The sequence below is a fragment of the Schistocerca gregaria genome, chromosome X (assembly GCF_023897955.1).
Source record: "Schistocerca gregaria isolate iqSchGreg1 chromosome X, iqSchGreg1.2, whole genome shotgun sequence".
NCBI classification, from domain to species: domain Eukaryota; kingdom Metazoa; phylum Arthropoda; class Insecta; order Orthoptera; family Acrididae; genus Schistocerca; species Schistocerca gregaria.
The window spans coordinates 149,025,962-149,041,220 of record NC_064931.1 but is presented as its reverse complement, the minus strand read 5'-3'; the positions used below and the strand labels follow the sequence as shown (position 1 = coordinate 149,041,220).

General features: G+C 40.5%; 1 protein-coding gene across 1 annotated transcript in view; it reads right to left on the bottom strand.

Moving 5' to 3' along the window:
* LOC126297872 (adiponectin receptor protein-like) overlaps positions 1-15,259 on the bottom strand; it is a 74,731-nt gene that overhangs the window by 26,388 nt on the left and 33,084 nt on the right. The window contains exon 2 of the mRNA XM_049989163.1: positions 11,670-12,122. Within this exon, the coding sequence (XP_049845120.1) occupies positions 11,670-12,122 (453 nt within the window). The remainder of the gene's footprint in view (positions 1-11,669; positions 12,123-15,259) is intronic.

Genomic DNA, 15,259 nt, shown 5'->3' with positions numbered 1-15,259 from the left:
GGGGGGGGGGGGGGGGGGGGGCGTCCACGCGTGCCCGCACAGTGAATGAGAGAGAGAGAGAGAGAGAGAGAGAGAGAGAGAGAGAGAGAGAGAGAGAGAGAGAGAGAGAGAGAGATGAGTGAACAGTGTGGCAATACATAATTTAGTAAGTTATTTGTAAAAAAAAGTATTGTATTCCAGGAGTAAATCTAATGATTGTCTAACCAGAAATCTGTAAATGTATGTGTATATGAATTAGCTTATTTTAAATTGGCCTTAACTTTTAAATACTTTGACATGTCCTCTATCCTTGTAAGAAAGGATCTATGAATGAATAAAGCTACTAATATAAAACTGAGGTAAATCTGCGCAGGAAGTAAATACCAACAGCAGCTGGGGAATTGTGTGGGCAGGTTACCACAGTATGAAGTCAGTCAGATGTTAATGTTACTGAACCCATACTTTCCGAAGGGTAAGACCAAAAGATCTTTAACTCATTACCAAGGGCAATTTCAGGTAGTTTAAACAACACTGCTGGTAAACATGTTTCTGTTTTACTGAATCTCAATTATTGTTCATTGTTCATGTGAGGCATCTGCAGCAGTTTCGAAGTGCTCCAGATGAGTTGACATAGGTGTCGTCTGTTGATGCTGAGAGTATGGGTAGTACAAAGGAGAGGAAGTGTAGAAATCTTGCGCAATCTGTACAGGAAGTTGTGTAGGTTAAAGCCACAGAAGTAAGAGTGAATAATGTTTGTTTGGATTAGTGTGTACATGTTCTTTAGAAACATAGGTGATTATTATTCCAATATAAAATGAAAACAGAGGGAGAAGTTTCGTCTTTTATGCAAATTATGTTGCGTTTTCTTTTGCTTGTCTATGTAACTGCAGAACTTTTGGTAGGGGAGGGGAGTGATGGGGAGTTTCCTGTCCCATGTTGCCATGGGTTGAAGCAAAAGATGAGGGGAGTTACTGTTTTGGTAGGCCTATAGAAAGTGCAGGAGGAGTTGCTGCTGGAATTAGAACTGGTACTTGAACCAGACAAATCTAATCTACCACTGTATTACCATACGGCAGCCGTTTAGATCAGAAAAAGATCTAGCGTGACTATTTACTGATACAGTTTCCAATTAGCAACAGATGAGCCAGATTCAAATATTACAAAATACATGCATAGCTAGTAAATGGGGAACTTGGCGAAATTTGTGCAAGTAAAAACAGAAGATGGTGGCAGTCATGTGCTGATGTCAGTAACTTAACGCCAACCTTGTCATAGGGAGAACGTTGCTATCACCCCGACCTGGGCGGTAGGCACGTATGGGTACCAGCAATGTGCGAGAGTGTTCAAGGGTATAGCAGAAGGTCAGGATTGTTCATATGTCACACTTGAGCTGCGACCCTATTTTCAGCAAACAGGTTCACACTAGTTATTTTCTGTAAACAGTACCGAAGTAGTAGTTGCAAATAGCTATGAGCATAGTAAGCTCGGGAGAGGTGAACATATGGATTTATACAGGAGTGAAATAATCATTAATGGAACAGATTGTGACATCACCAGGCATATGTTTCACCCATCAGCTTCTTTTATGAGGGAAACTAAGCTGAACATTATGCAGCCACAGTTGTACTGGCCAGAGAAGCCACTAGCAACCCTTTGAGTGAAAAATCTGACCTACCTGAAGGAAACATTGAATCCTAATCTAATCCTGTCCCTGAACCAACTCAGACACACAACAGAGGAATGTTTCAGTGGAACAAGTGCTTTCACATGTTCTACAGTTCAAGAGGAGCAGCAGTACATGATCAAGACTGCAAGTGTCAAAACTACAGGTACCAATCCTTCATCTACCTTAGATGGAGGGTCACTCAACTGTGTGATCCTTCGGTACATCAGATACCGCAGGACTGGTTAACCACTCCTACATGACAGGGTGCGGTGAGTGCAAAAACTAGAAACAGTAATCAGAGAGAGTTACTGTAAAATTTAATTAATTGTGATTTGAAAGACAAGAAGTCTCAGGTAGGGCTGAAATTGGTGCAATTAGGGAATATTCACATGAATGGTTGCTGAATATTCAAAGGGTACCTCAGTGAGAATGGAGATTTTATGGAGTAGTGTAAAGACCAATGGTGCCAGTGGGCTGAGAATGTGGCCTATTTCAGAGTTCTGTTGTTTGACGTATGAGGAAAAACTGTAAATAACCTATGTCTTAACTTTATGGTGAAGTCTTTAGTTGTAGAATAGTCATGCATGGGTTAGACCTGTGGTCCAGGTCATCTCAAAGAGGGGAGGTATGCAACACCATCACTAAATTTTGGGCATTACTAAATTGAAGCAGCACCATGGCAGCCATGTGTGAGGAAAGCAGATGGGCAGAGAGAGGCTGATATGTTACTCCACATGTGAGCTTGTTTGTACACAGCAAGCCAGCCAGGTTAAGCTGCACAGTCATGGTAATGTGATAGCAAGGCTTTGCAACAATGGATTTGCCTGTGGTGTATTTCCACACCATAGGGACACCGATCAGTTGACATGTACATGCCTGGAATCAGCGTAATAGCAAAACAAGTGCACTGCTAATCACTATAAATATCCTCGCCTTCCAGAAAAGTTATGCGCAGTCTGGCAGCACCCTCCATGACAATGGGTCCACATTGGCTTCCAGCATACTACGGGCCAGCCAGCAGCAGAGGTCACACTGGGCAGTCAGCTCTGCCAGACCTGGGCACAATTCCATGACGGCAGACTTTGACAACATGGGAAGCCATCCCTGAGGGCCCACAGCAGTGCAGAAGTTCTGCCTTTGAGAGAACAGTTCACAGCCAGAGCAGTACTGCTACCATCCCTCCACACCAGGGCAAGCACCTAACCCAGTAGCTGTGCCTACTTACAGGAACTCAGCAGACACACAACACTTCACTGATACTGCTCAATAGAGGCCACATAGTGCTACCTCAGGCACACGCTGCTGAGAGAGGTTAACAGTTTCAGCAAAGCAGGACATGGACGTCAATCTGCTGTAGCAACTATGTGGCTTTCCACATCATTGGCATTGCCTGCAGAGGGCTTATCCAAGGATGCCACAGCACTCCTATGTTGTAATCCAAGACAAATAAAATATTATTTATCTTGCAGCAGAGTCGTCCTAGCCACCCCCAATCAACACTTCCTCCAGCCATCACTACACTACCTCAGCATTGCCCCTTTACTCCTGGGTCACTATAATATAGAAACCTCTTTGGTAGTTGCCTGATGTTTTATGGAGTGGCAATATACAACATGTTTGTTTTTCTATCTTAATGCTCAAATAACAACCTATCGAAAAAATCATTTCGCATCAGCTTTCTTGTTTTTAAGCTTGTTGCAAGTCCCTTTCTGTTCTGTATGACAGTTTCGATAACTAGTCTTCTGATAGTCCTACAACAATTTCAGTAAAGTCACACTTGTAAATCGACTCCTCCTGCGGCTAGAGGACAAAATAATTACTACTAGGGCTATCCTACAGCCAGAAAGTTTTTAGCATGCAGGGCCTTATATTTCAGGAAAAGGAAAAGCTGTACCTCTATGGGATATTGGCACTGTCCACACAGCGAATAAATGTGCACCTGTATGGTGTATGGACATTGTGCTAAACATGTTATATTATTCTGTAGTTAAGACAACCTTATATTTCACACCTTAATTCTGGCTCACCATACTTAAGCATACTGAGAGTTATTTTTCTTTGCATTAACAAAAGCACAAAGTCCCATTTATGTGAACCCGTTATACATAGTGGCCACAGTAAGTGGTTCTAAAAGTATTTTGACACACTGAAAGTGTAATCTAAACTTCAAAACTGAAGTGGTAATAGGACATTAGGATAGCCAGTTTTTCTTCAGGTGACAATCATTAACTGGAAAAGTTTTGTCTACATGTTTGGGGATTTTGTTTTTGTTTGCCTGTTTTATTTTTAGGGCTCAAGAACAAATAGGGTCATACACACCCATGTCAAAACTATAGAACTCAAAGACAGAGAGAAGTTAAAAAAGACTACAGATCAATCCCAATCAATCTAAGAGAAGACAGCTAAAAACAGGGAAGTGGAGAAGAGTCTATAAAATACACCATAAACAGAGGTCCTGAACAAATTTTAAATGGCCTTCACCATAGTGCTATGAAGGATAAAAAGTAAAATGCGGTTGACAGCCTGCGTGTCGTTTGCTAAAATGGCCAATAACTCGGATGGCAAACCCAAGTGGGCATGTAAATGGTTAACAAATGCGCATTCCATCAGGAAATGGTGGACAGTTAAAACTTGGACGTAATATGTACAAAGTGACGGGGGAGCGCCACATAACAAATGACGATGGCTAAAATGGCAGTGCCCAATACGCAACCTAGTTAAAATGACTTCCTCACAGTGGGAGTGCCGAGAGGTGATCATCCAAGCTGTTGGGGGGAGGCTTAATAACGTATGAGGGACTGATACAGAGGTGGTGGTTTGATCTCCATACCAGGAAATACCATTGATGACACACAGGACACAGAGGGACCATGTACAGCGCACTGCCAGGTAAGACACGTGGGAGGACCAAGGCTGTTTCCTATCGAGCAAGATTCCCAGGAGTTTTATAGCTTCAAGAAATGAAAGAGCAACAGGCCCAAGTTGTAAAGATGGTGGGAGAAACCAATTGCACTGCCAGAAATTCATACAAACAGTTTTGTCTGTGAAAAAACAAAAGCCACTGTCGATGCTCCACGAATAAAAATGATCGAGTCATCACTGAAGACGCCACTCAAAGAGACAGATCCGTGGAGAACTACAATAGATGGCAAAATCGTCAACAAAATGTGTGCCAGAGATGCCTGGCTGGAGACAGGCCGTTATAGGGTTAATGGCGATAGCAAAGAGGATGACACTCAGGACGGAACCCTGAGGCACACTGTTTTACTGGATAAAGGTGTCCAACAGGGCAGAACACAGACGGACAGGAGGGGGGAACTAAACCCACAATTTTTCCTGAGATATGCAGATCTTCTATAGGGTTAAATGATGACATCCTCTTAGGTAAAATATTCTGGAGGTAAAGTAGCCCCCATTCAGATCTCCTGGAGGTGACTATTCAAGAAGAAACAGTCATCAGGAAAAACAAAACTGGTATTCTACAGGCCAAGTGTGGAATATTGGAACTATAAACTGGGTAGGGAGATTACAAAATTTAAAAATTATAAATGGTTATACTGAAGTTAAATGAAGTGGGAATTAGTGAACTGTGGTTGCAGGAAGAACAGGACTTCTGGTCAGTCGAGTACAGGGTCAAGAACACAAAATCCAATAGGGGCGATTGCAGGAGTAGGTCTAATAACAAATAAGAAAATAAGAGTGCAGGTAAGCTACTACTAACAGCAAAGTGAGCACATTATTGTAGCCCAGATAGTATAAGGTTATACACCAACTAACTTCACAGATGGAAGATACTGAAAGAATGTACACTCCTGGAAATTGAAATAAGAACACCGTGAATTCATTGTCCCAGGAAGGGGAAACTTTATTGACACATTCCTGGGGTCAGATACATCACATGATCACACTGACAGAACCACAGGCACATAGACACAGGCAACAGAGCATGCACAATGTCGGCACTAGTACAGTGTATATCCACCTTTCGCAGCAATGCAGGCTGCTATTCTCCCATGGAGACGATCGTAGAGATGCTGGATGTAGTCCTGTGGAACGGCTTGCCATGCCATTTCCACCTGGCGCCTCAGTTGGACCAGCGTTCGTGCTGGACGTGCAGACCGCGTGAGACGACGCTTCATCCAGTCCCAAACATGCTCAATGGGGGCCAGATCCAGAGATCTTGCTGGCCAGGGTAGTTGACTTACACCTTCTAGAGCACGTTGGGTGGCACGGGATACATGTGGACGTGCATTGTCCTGTTGGAACAGCAAGTTTCCTTGCCGGTCTAGGAATGGTAGAACGATGGGTTAGATAACGGTTTGGACGTACCGTGCACTATTCAGTGTCCCCTCGACGATCACCAGAGGCGTACGGCCAGTGTAGGAGATCGCCCCCCCACACCATGATGCCGGGTGTTGGCCCTGTGTGCCTCGGTCGTATGCAGTCCTGATTGTGGCGCTCACCTGCACAGCGCCAAACACGCATACGACCATCATTGGCATCAAGGCAGAAGCGACTCTCATCGCTGAAGACGACACGTCTCCAATCGTCCCTCCATTCACGCCTGTCGCGACACCACTGGAGGCGGGTTGCACGATGTTGGGGCGTGAGCGGAAGACGGCCTAACGGTGTGCGGGACCGTAGCCCAGCTTCATGGAGACCGTTGCGAATGGTCCTCGCCGATACCCCAGGAGCAACGGTGTCCATAATTTGCTGGGAAGTGGCGGTGCGGTCCCCTACGGCACTGCGTAGGATCCTACGGTCTTGGCATGCATCCGTACGTCGCTGCGGTCCGGTCCCAGGTCGACGGGCACGTGCACCTTCCACCGACCACTGGCGACAACATCGATGTACTGTGGAGAACTCACGCCCCACGTGTTGAGCAATTCGGCGGTACGTCCACCCGGCTTCCCTCATGCCCACTATACGCCCTCGCTCCAAGTCCGTCAACTGCACATACGGTTCACGTCCACACTGTCGCGGCATGCTACCAGTGTTGAAGACTGCGATTTAGCTCCGTATGCCACGGCAAACTGGCTGACACTGACGGCGGCGGTGCACAAATGCTGCGCAGCTAGCGCCATTCGATGGCCAACACCGCGGTTCCTGGTGTGTCCGCTGTGCCTTGCGTGTGATCATTGCTTGTACAGCCCTCTCGCAGTGTCCGGAGCAAGTATGGTGGGTCTGACACACCGGTGTCAATGTGTTCTTTTTTCCATTTCCAGGAGTGTATGATGAAATAAAAGAAATAATTCCAATAGTTAAGGGAAAGGAAAATTTAACGGTCACAGACCGGAATCTGATAGTAAGAAAGAAGAGAAGGAAAAATAGTACGAGAACGTGGACCTGGGGGAAGGAATGAAAGATGAAGTCACCTGGTAGTACATAGCACAGAGCATACTTTAATCACCACCATTGATATTTCTGATAAAGTTGTGTATGTGGAAGAGACCTGGGGTTATTGGTATGAACTATAGATTAAAACTGAAAAAAATTAACTAGGTGGGAACAGGATAAATTGAAGGAACCAGAGATGGGGAGTTTCAAAGGGACCATTAGCCAATATTTGACAAATAGAAAAAGGGAATTCAGTACAAGACAAATGGTTAGCGTTGATATATGAAATAATGAAGGCAGCAGATGATCAAATAGAACTTCTAATAGACTTTTTATGACACAAGAGATACTGAATTTTATTGATGAAAGGAGAAGGCACTAAATTGAGGAGGTGAAAGGGAATGCAGACATCTAAAAAATTAGATTGGCAGAAAGTGCAAAGTGGCTAAGCAGGTATGGATAGGGAACAAATGCACAGCTGTAGAAGCATGTATAATTAGGGAAAAGATATATACTTCCTATAGGAAGATTAGAGAGATCTTTGGAGGAAAGAGAAAAACTGTATGAATATCAAGAACTCTGCCCGGAAACCAGTATGACGCAAAGAAGGGAAAGCTCAATGGTAGAAACAATATACAGAGGGGCTCTACAATGTAAATGAACTTGAGGTGAACAAGAGATGGGAGATACTATAATGTGTGAAGAATTTGACAGAGCACTGAAAGACCCAAGTGGAAATGAGAACCCTGGAGTAGGTGACATTCCCTTAGAATTGAGACCTCAGTAGAGCCAGTCATGACAGAAAACAATTCCATCTGGTGTACAGGATGTATGTGGGAGGTGAAATATCCTCAAACTTCATGAATGTAATGATTCCAATTCCAAAGAAATCTGCTGCTGGCAAGTGTGAATATTACTGAACTATCGGTTTAATTAATTATGGTTGCAAAATACTGACAAATTATTTACAGAAGAATTGAAGACCATCAGTCTGGGTTCCAGAGAAATATAGGAAACATGCAAGCAATACTGACCCAGCATCTTATCTTAGAGGATAGGTTAAAGAAAGGCAAACCTACATCAACAGCATTTGTAAATTTAGATGAAACTTGACATTGTGTGGAATAAACTCTTTGAAATCATGAAGGTAGCAAGGATAAAATACAGGGAGCAAAAGGTTATATACAGCTTGCACAGAAAGCAGACTACAGCTTAAAGAGTGAGACAGGGTTGTAGCCTGTCCCTAATGTTACTGAATCTGTACATTAAACATGCAGTAGAGGAAATGAAGGAGAAACTTGGAAAAGGAATTAAAATCCAGAGAGATGAAATAAACACTCTGAGGTTTGCCAATGACATTTTAATTCTCTCAGAGACAAACAACTTTAAAAAAGCTAAATGGAATGGACAGTATCTTTAAAGAGGTTATAAGATAATCATCAACAACAGTAACAATAGGGTAGTGAAATAAAGTCAAATCTATCAATTCTGTGGAGAGCAGGTGAGGAACTGAGACACTAGATGAGTTTTGCTATTTTAGTAGTGAAATAACTGATGATGGCCAAAGTAGGGAGGATACAAAATGCATACTTCTTGTAGCAATAAAAGTGTTTCTGAAAGAGGAATTGAGGGGGGGGGGGGGGGGGGGAGAGGGAGGGAGATTGTAGAGGCAGACCAAGGTATGAATACAGTAAGCAGTTTCAATTAGATACGGGACACAATAGTTATTTGGAGATGAAAGGACTCTCACAGGATAGACCAGTGTGTATAGCTGAATCAAACCATTCTGCAGATTGAGGATGACGACACCACCACATCAAAAACTTTAGGCTCTAGAATTTACAGATTGTCCCATTTCATTGTACTTTCACTTTTTGTGTAATTTCTACTAATGTATCTGAGTGGAAAATACTTTTTCTCTCTACAATACCACTTTCTCAACATTTCAAATTATTATACAGCAAATAATGACTAAAATAATTTAATACTTCTATGACAGCAGCCTTAATTGCCCAAAAGAATCACAAACACCACAGCATTCGTCCAGTAAATTGAAACTCATATATACAGTCAATCAATAAATTGGAATCTGCAATAAAGCAATTAACAGCTATGAATTTTTGTTTAAAATACAAAATCTTTACATGTGTTTTATTACAAAAATTATGAGTAATAAGTGAATAAAACTAAAATAACTCCTCAATTACAAGCTATTGAAAGCTTACTACAGGTGCAAATTAGTGATTTCATCAGTTAAATTTCCATTCATCCATGGAAATAACACTTCAGTTTGTTTTGTTTTGTGTCGCAAAAACAACTGGGGATCGTACACGCCCAACTCAGAACTAGAGAACACACAGACAGAGTGGAGTTAAAAAACAGTTATACGTCAATCCCAAGTGACGTATGACAGCTAAAAACAGGGACGTGGAGAAAGCGCTAAAAAAGACTGTACAGAAACCAAGGTCCAGAACTAAAAATTAAATGGCCTTAGCCATATTGCTATGATGAATAGAAAGTAAAACACAGTCAACAGCCCACATGTCATTTGCTAAAATGACCAATAACACAGACAAACCCAAGTGAGAATGTAAATGGTTAAAAAAATGGGCATTCCATCAGAATATGGTGGACAGTTAAAAAAATGGGCACAATGTGTATAAAGTTGTGGTGGGCACCACTTAAATGACAATGGCTAAAAAGGCAGTGCTCAATATGCGACCTAGTTAAAATGATCTCCTCCCGGCGGGAGGATGAAGTTGTCCAAGGCGTTGGGACAGGCTTAATAATATGGCATTTATTCCCATGAAGGGAGGACCAATGACGATGCCAAAGCGACACCAACTCATGACAGATGGCATGCAGATATAATTGGAGGGAATATAGGAACTAGTGGACTGAGTACCGAGGACTGCAGACTGGGCAGCAGCCTCATTACCTGGCAGACCACGATGATCAGGAACCCACATGAACTTCACAATGGCCCCAGCACGAGTGAGCAAGTGACATAACACTTGAGTAACATGAATATCTGACAAATTTCTGAGAAAGGTTTGTTTTGTATTGAGTCATGAACCTCACAGTCCAATAATGTGATTAAAAAAATTGAGAGACTTGTCTATGGACACTGTAATGGTATCTAAAATATTTTGCTCATAATAAGTAGCCCCTTGTTTTCCCATTTTCATTTAATTCTTGCAAAAATCAGACTGATGGATTACAAGTCAATGTGACTCCTGTATCCAAAGCAAATGCTGAATCAAATGGAAATTAAGAAAAAGATGGAGCAGTTCAACAAACAATGATGTCTGAAAACACTACAACCTACATGTTTCTTCTGTAGTAGTGAAAGATTGGTCCTGTTTAGTCATCAAGCACTTTGACAGTACAAAGGCAAGACGAAAAATTCCTTACTGAGCAGTGAAATTTGTTTATGTAAAAATGCACTGATTAGTCAACATAGTCCTCTTCAGTCTATTTACTTTGTTCCATGTTTTCCAGTCTGTGAACTACATCACAGGAGTGAAATTTTGGGAAGTCAAAAATATCCACCTCTGGCTGCCATAATATCATTGAAATTTAAAATCCTTCCAACTGCAAATTTCTTTAGGTGAAGGAATAGTTGAGTCTGGAAAATACAGTGAATATTCCAATAATTTATAACTCATATCTCTCCATATTCTTACTGGCAAATTACCTTAACAGTCACATTATTATTCTAATCAAATTATTTGATCTTCATAGCCCAGGCCTCTTCTCTCATATTGGCAAAGTATACCCCTGTTATTGTTTCACCCTTTGCAGTGTAACAACAGGAGACTTCTGTATCCCAGAAATCAAAGACAATAACCTTCTGGCATATGAAATAAAACTTTTGTGCAGGGCCACTAGTTTCCAGCCAGTGCTTTAATTTACAATTATTTTTGACATGGTTCTGTGGTCCCATCATTCAGCTACAGTAGAAAATCATTTGAATTTCTTTTGAACAGCTCAAACATTGCTATGAAATTTGTTTCCTATTTGCATTTTGGTCAACGTTCAAGAAACCTGTCATCCACCTTGTATGAAGTTGTAACATAATTCTAATAAAAAGTACTGTACTCTTCCCTCTGATATTCTTATAGAATCAGCTGTGTCTTACACCTTAAAATATTGAGCATTCAAAAATATATAGCAAATTTTCTTTCCCATGTTGTGAACTATTTTTTTTTTCCATGTATCATTGCAGTTTTGAGATACCTCACATTTATCACCTTCATGATAAATACAGTCCTGTTTAATTCCATCACTCAGAACTACTGCAAAGAGCCAAGTCATTAAAAACTTTCCCAAACTTATGAACAAACTGCCATTTGCAGGAACACCACCGCCCTCCAAGAAAATTATTTTTGTGAACATACACTATTCTAGTTCATCCAATTGAGCTAAATGTACACACCGCAACTACACTAGAAAGCCATACAAGCAAATATATTCTGCATGTTGACCCTTTACTTACGCCATAACACAAAAATTAAGTCATTCTTATCAGTATCATATTTGTGTCAATCTGAGAAACTTTCAGCACGCTCTTGTAGCTATGAAAATATATGCAGGTAGACCCCAGGAGAAGAAACGAGATTTCTTATGATTTATAGTGGAATTACCTAAACTTACCCACATAATTAATTGAAGCTTCACAACTTACCTCACAGTCCAAAAGATGTTCATCTTCTGGCGTGCTTGGCAAAGGGCAACCAGCACCATCATCCTCTTCTGCCAGAACACTTGCATCATCCTCCAACAAATCTCTGACCTCTCTTAATTCAGGGATCTCTTTGTTCAACCAATCTTTCTCAGTCACCCACAGTCTTCTCAATCTTAAGCCATCAGAGAGGCTTACTTCACCTTCTGTATCCGAGCTACTGCACGGATCAGCAACTACCCTGCTCACATCACCTGGAGATGTACTTTGTGATGTAACTGGTGAATTATTGGAGATGTCTCTCAAAACAGGTGGACAACCAAATGAAATTTCTGACTGGGCAACAGAAGTTTGAAGCAGTTCCAGAGGTGAAACAGGACAGTCACCACCAGCTCTTATTTCCGGGAAACACTTTCCATTTCCACCTTTGAAGTTCTCGTACATTTTGCTGCCGTCCTGTTTAAACAAATTCTTTCATAACCATACAGCCATAACAAAGCATAGTAATATTAAATGCAGTCAAAAAAATCACAAAACAGGAAGGCTTAACTATAACATCAATCTACACCTGCAAGCAAAAAACACACACACACACACACACACACACACACACACACACACACACACTCTCTCTCTCTCTCTCTCTCTCTCTCTCTCTCTCTCTCTCTCTCTCTCTCTCTCTCTCCAACTACCCTGAAGCTGCTCGCACCTCCACCTATTTTAAATATTATTTCCTTTTATGACACGTGCGTTGTTGTAATATCTTCAATACATATTGACCATCCACCTGTTGCAGATCTTAAGACTGCCACATTACATAATTTGACATGTACAGGAGTAGGCATAAAATTTTATCTGGAAACTGATAGTGCTTGCGAAACAAATGACCACTGCACTTTTGCAATTCAACTTATTTCAACTGCTTCTTCCCTAGTTTCAAAATTTATTGCCAAAATATTTTAGAAGTGACAATTCCTAAATAAGCTGGCACTACAGCTCAATGAAAAGGGTCTCAGGTTCAATCCCCAGTCAGTCCTACGATTCCTGTGTCACTTTTCACTTCTTTCATCTCTAGCTATGATTGTTAATGAGAAATTGACAAGTTACATTGAGGTTCGTAATCCATGTTAAACTGTAGGTCCCACTGCAAATGGCTGCATAAGTCATTTCCAAGCTAAGAAAATGGCAACAGTATAAAATTTCCCATAGGACTATAGCTAGTAAAAATTTGGGGGTGAGGACAATTTCACAATCTTTTCTCTTTATAAGCAACGATATTTCATAGATACCCATTTCATTTTCAGGCCATTGGAAAACCTAAATAATTTTTATATTCCTTAAAATGCCAGTGCCTATTAAAGGTTTTATGGTATGTGCATTTTATTACATTGTTTAACATCTTACCATGCTATGCAGACTTCTGCTCATCAGGTGAACATTCAGATTATATTAATCTCTCTAGAATGTACCATGTAATTTCACTGAAAAATAGCCATCTACAGACTTTTGCTGCAGTTTCACTTCCAGTAGATGTGGAGCGTTTATTGCCCAATGTATGGAGGACAACTAACTACTACTGCAAAATTAGTCTGCAAGTATTCAATCATCCAGTGGGTTTTTGTTTGAATGAAATGCTCTTACACTGGTATCTTTATCTGTACCTCCTTCTCACTGAGGATAATCATGATTTCAAAATTTATATAACGAACTATAAATATTAATGAACAATGTGCATACATATAGTAATGTGACATGAGCTGAAGCTTGGAAAGTGCAGAATATCATTCAATACACACAGAGCAAAGCTTGGCTTTTTGTTATCAGTACCAGTACTGCAATAAGAATCTTCTTTGCATAGTCACAACTCAGTACATCATTCTTAATAAGGAGAAATAATCAGATGTGAAGTTGTTACAGTTGTACCCTCAAGAGTGAATTATAGGCTTAGTTTGTTTCATGTACCGTAGATCATTTTGCACAATAAATCTTAATGGTGTGGAATGAGTCATTTTACATTTACATAGAAAATAAATTCATAAATATGGCCACATGCAGAGCATTTATAAGCGTTTTTGTATCATCATCATCATCATCATCATCATCATCATCATCATCATCATCATCATCATCATCATCATCATCATCATCATCATTACAATAATATAAATTCTACAGAATAGGAGTTGTCAAGAAGAAACTTTTTCAGTTTATTTTCAAATTTTACTTTGCTGTCAAACATTTTATATCACTGGGTAAGTGATCAAAAACTTTAGTTGCAGCATTTTGTACCCTTTTTGTGCTAAAGACAACCTTCAATTGGAGTAATGAATGTCACTTTTCCTTCTGGTATTGTAATTATGTTCATTATTGTCCCTTTTGAACTGCAGAGGAATCATTAATAACAAACTTAATGAAGGAATAAATATAAAGTGAAGCAGTAGGTAGAATGCCCAACTCAAACAGATGTCAACAATGTGATCATGGGTGAGCGACACACATTCTTACAGGAGGTCCTTAAACAACAGTGAATTCTTTCAAGATGAATTACTCCACAACATTATTCCATATGACAATGTTGACTGAAAATGCGCAAAATATTTCAACATACTGATTTCTCTTGGCCCAAGATTTGCGATGACACTATAAGCAAATGTGGCTGAATTAAGTAGTAGTTTTCAGAGTTCCAAAATGTGCTTTTTCCAGTCTAAATTCTCATCAATATATAAAGGAAAAAAGTTTTGAAATTTTCACCCTATTTATTATTTTCTCACCATGTGTTACACATACTATTTATGTAGTACCCACATATGTACAGAACTGAATATGTTATACATCACCTGACTTTTAAACTGGCTGGATAATGAAATAATTTATTATGGTGGTTAATGCTAGCAACTCCAAGAAGTTGTCTGTAGATTACACTGTTCTGTATAAGGACCTCGGCACAAAATTTTACTAAAATGCAGGGAGACCTACAGAGGATCAACACTAAGCAGTGACAGCCAACTGACCCTAAAAATTGATAAAGGTAATTTATTTCACTAAATACGTGGAAAACCAATTATTGTTTGATTATACTGTCGGTGAATAACAACTGGGAAACTTAGCAATCAGAAATTGCAGAACATTTATAAATATGAATATTTAAGGTTTAACGACTGTATAAAACTAGGAGAAGTAGGGGCCAGATAGGTTATTGTGCCTTAGCTCCTGTCACTCAAATTCGAATCCTTGAAAGAACTCAACTGTATTCATGTGCTCCAGTTATAGAGTATACTGCAGGTGAGACTGTTCTGGTATGAAGCTATTATCCAACCACTTTCAAAGTCAGGAGGTGAATGCAGCGAGCTACTAATGCCTTGCAATATGCACATGTGAAACTGACGTGACATGATAAACTCTCTGAATGTTTCTGTTGGACACGTGCACGTCATCCTACTGAACTATGACCAGCTTGCCGTACACAGGGCACATCCGGATCTGCGCAACTTTTAACTGTTTGGACGCGCCTGCCAATTATTTCGAGGCGTTGCAAAATCATCGCGATAAAAACGGCAGTAAGAAAAATAATCTCAGCCCACAACTTACTTGCA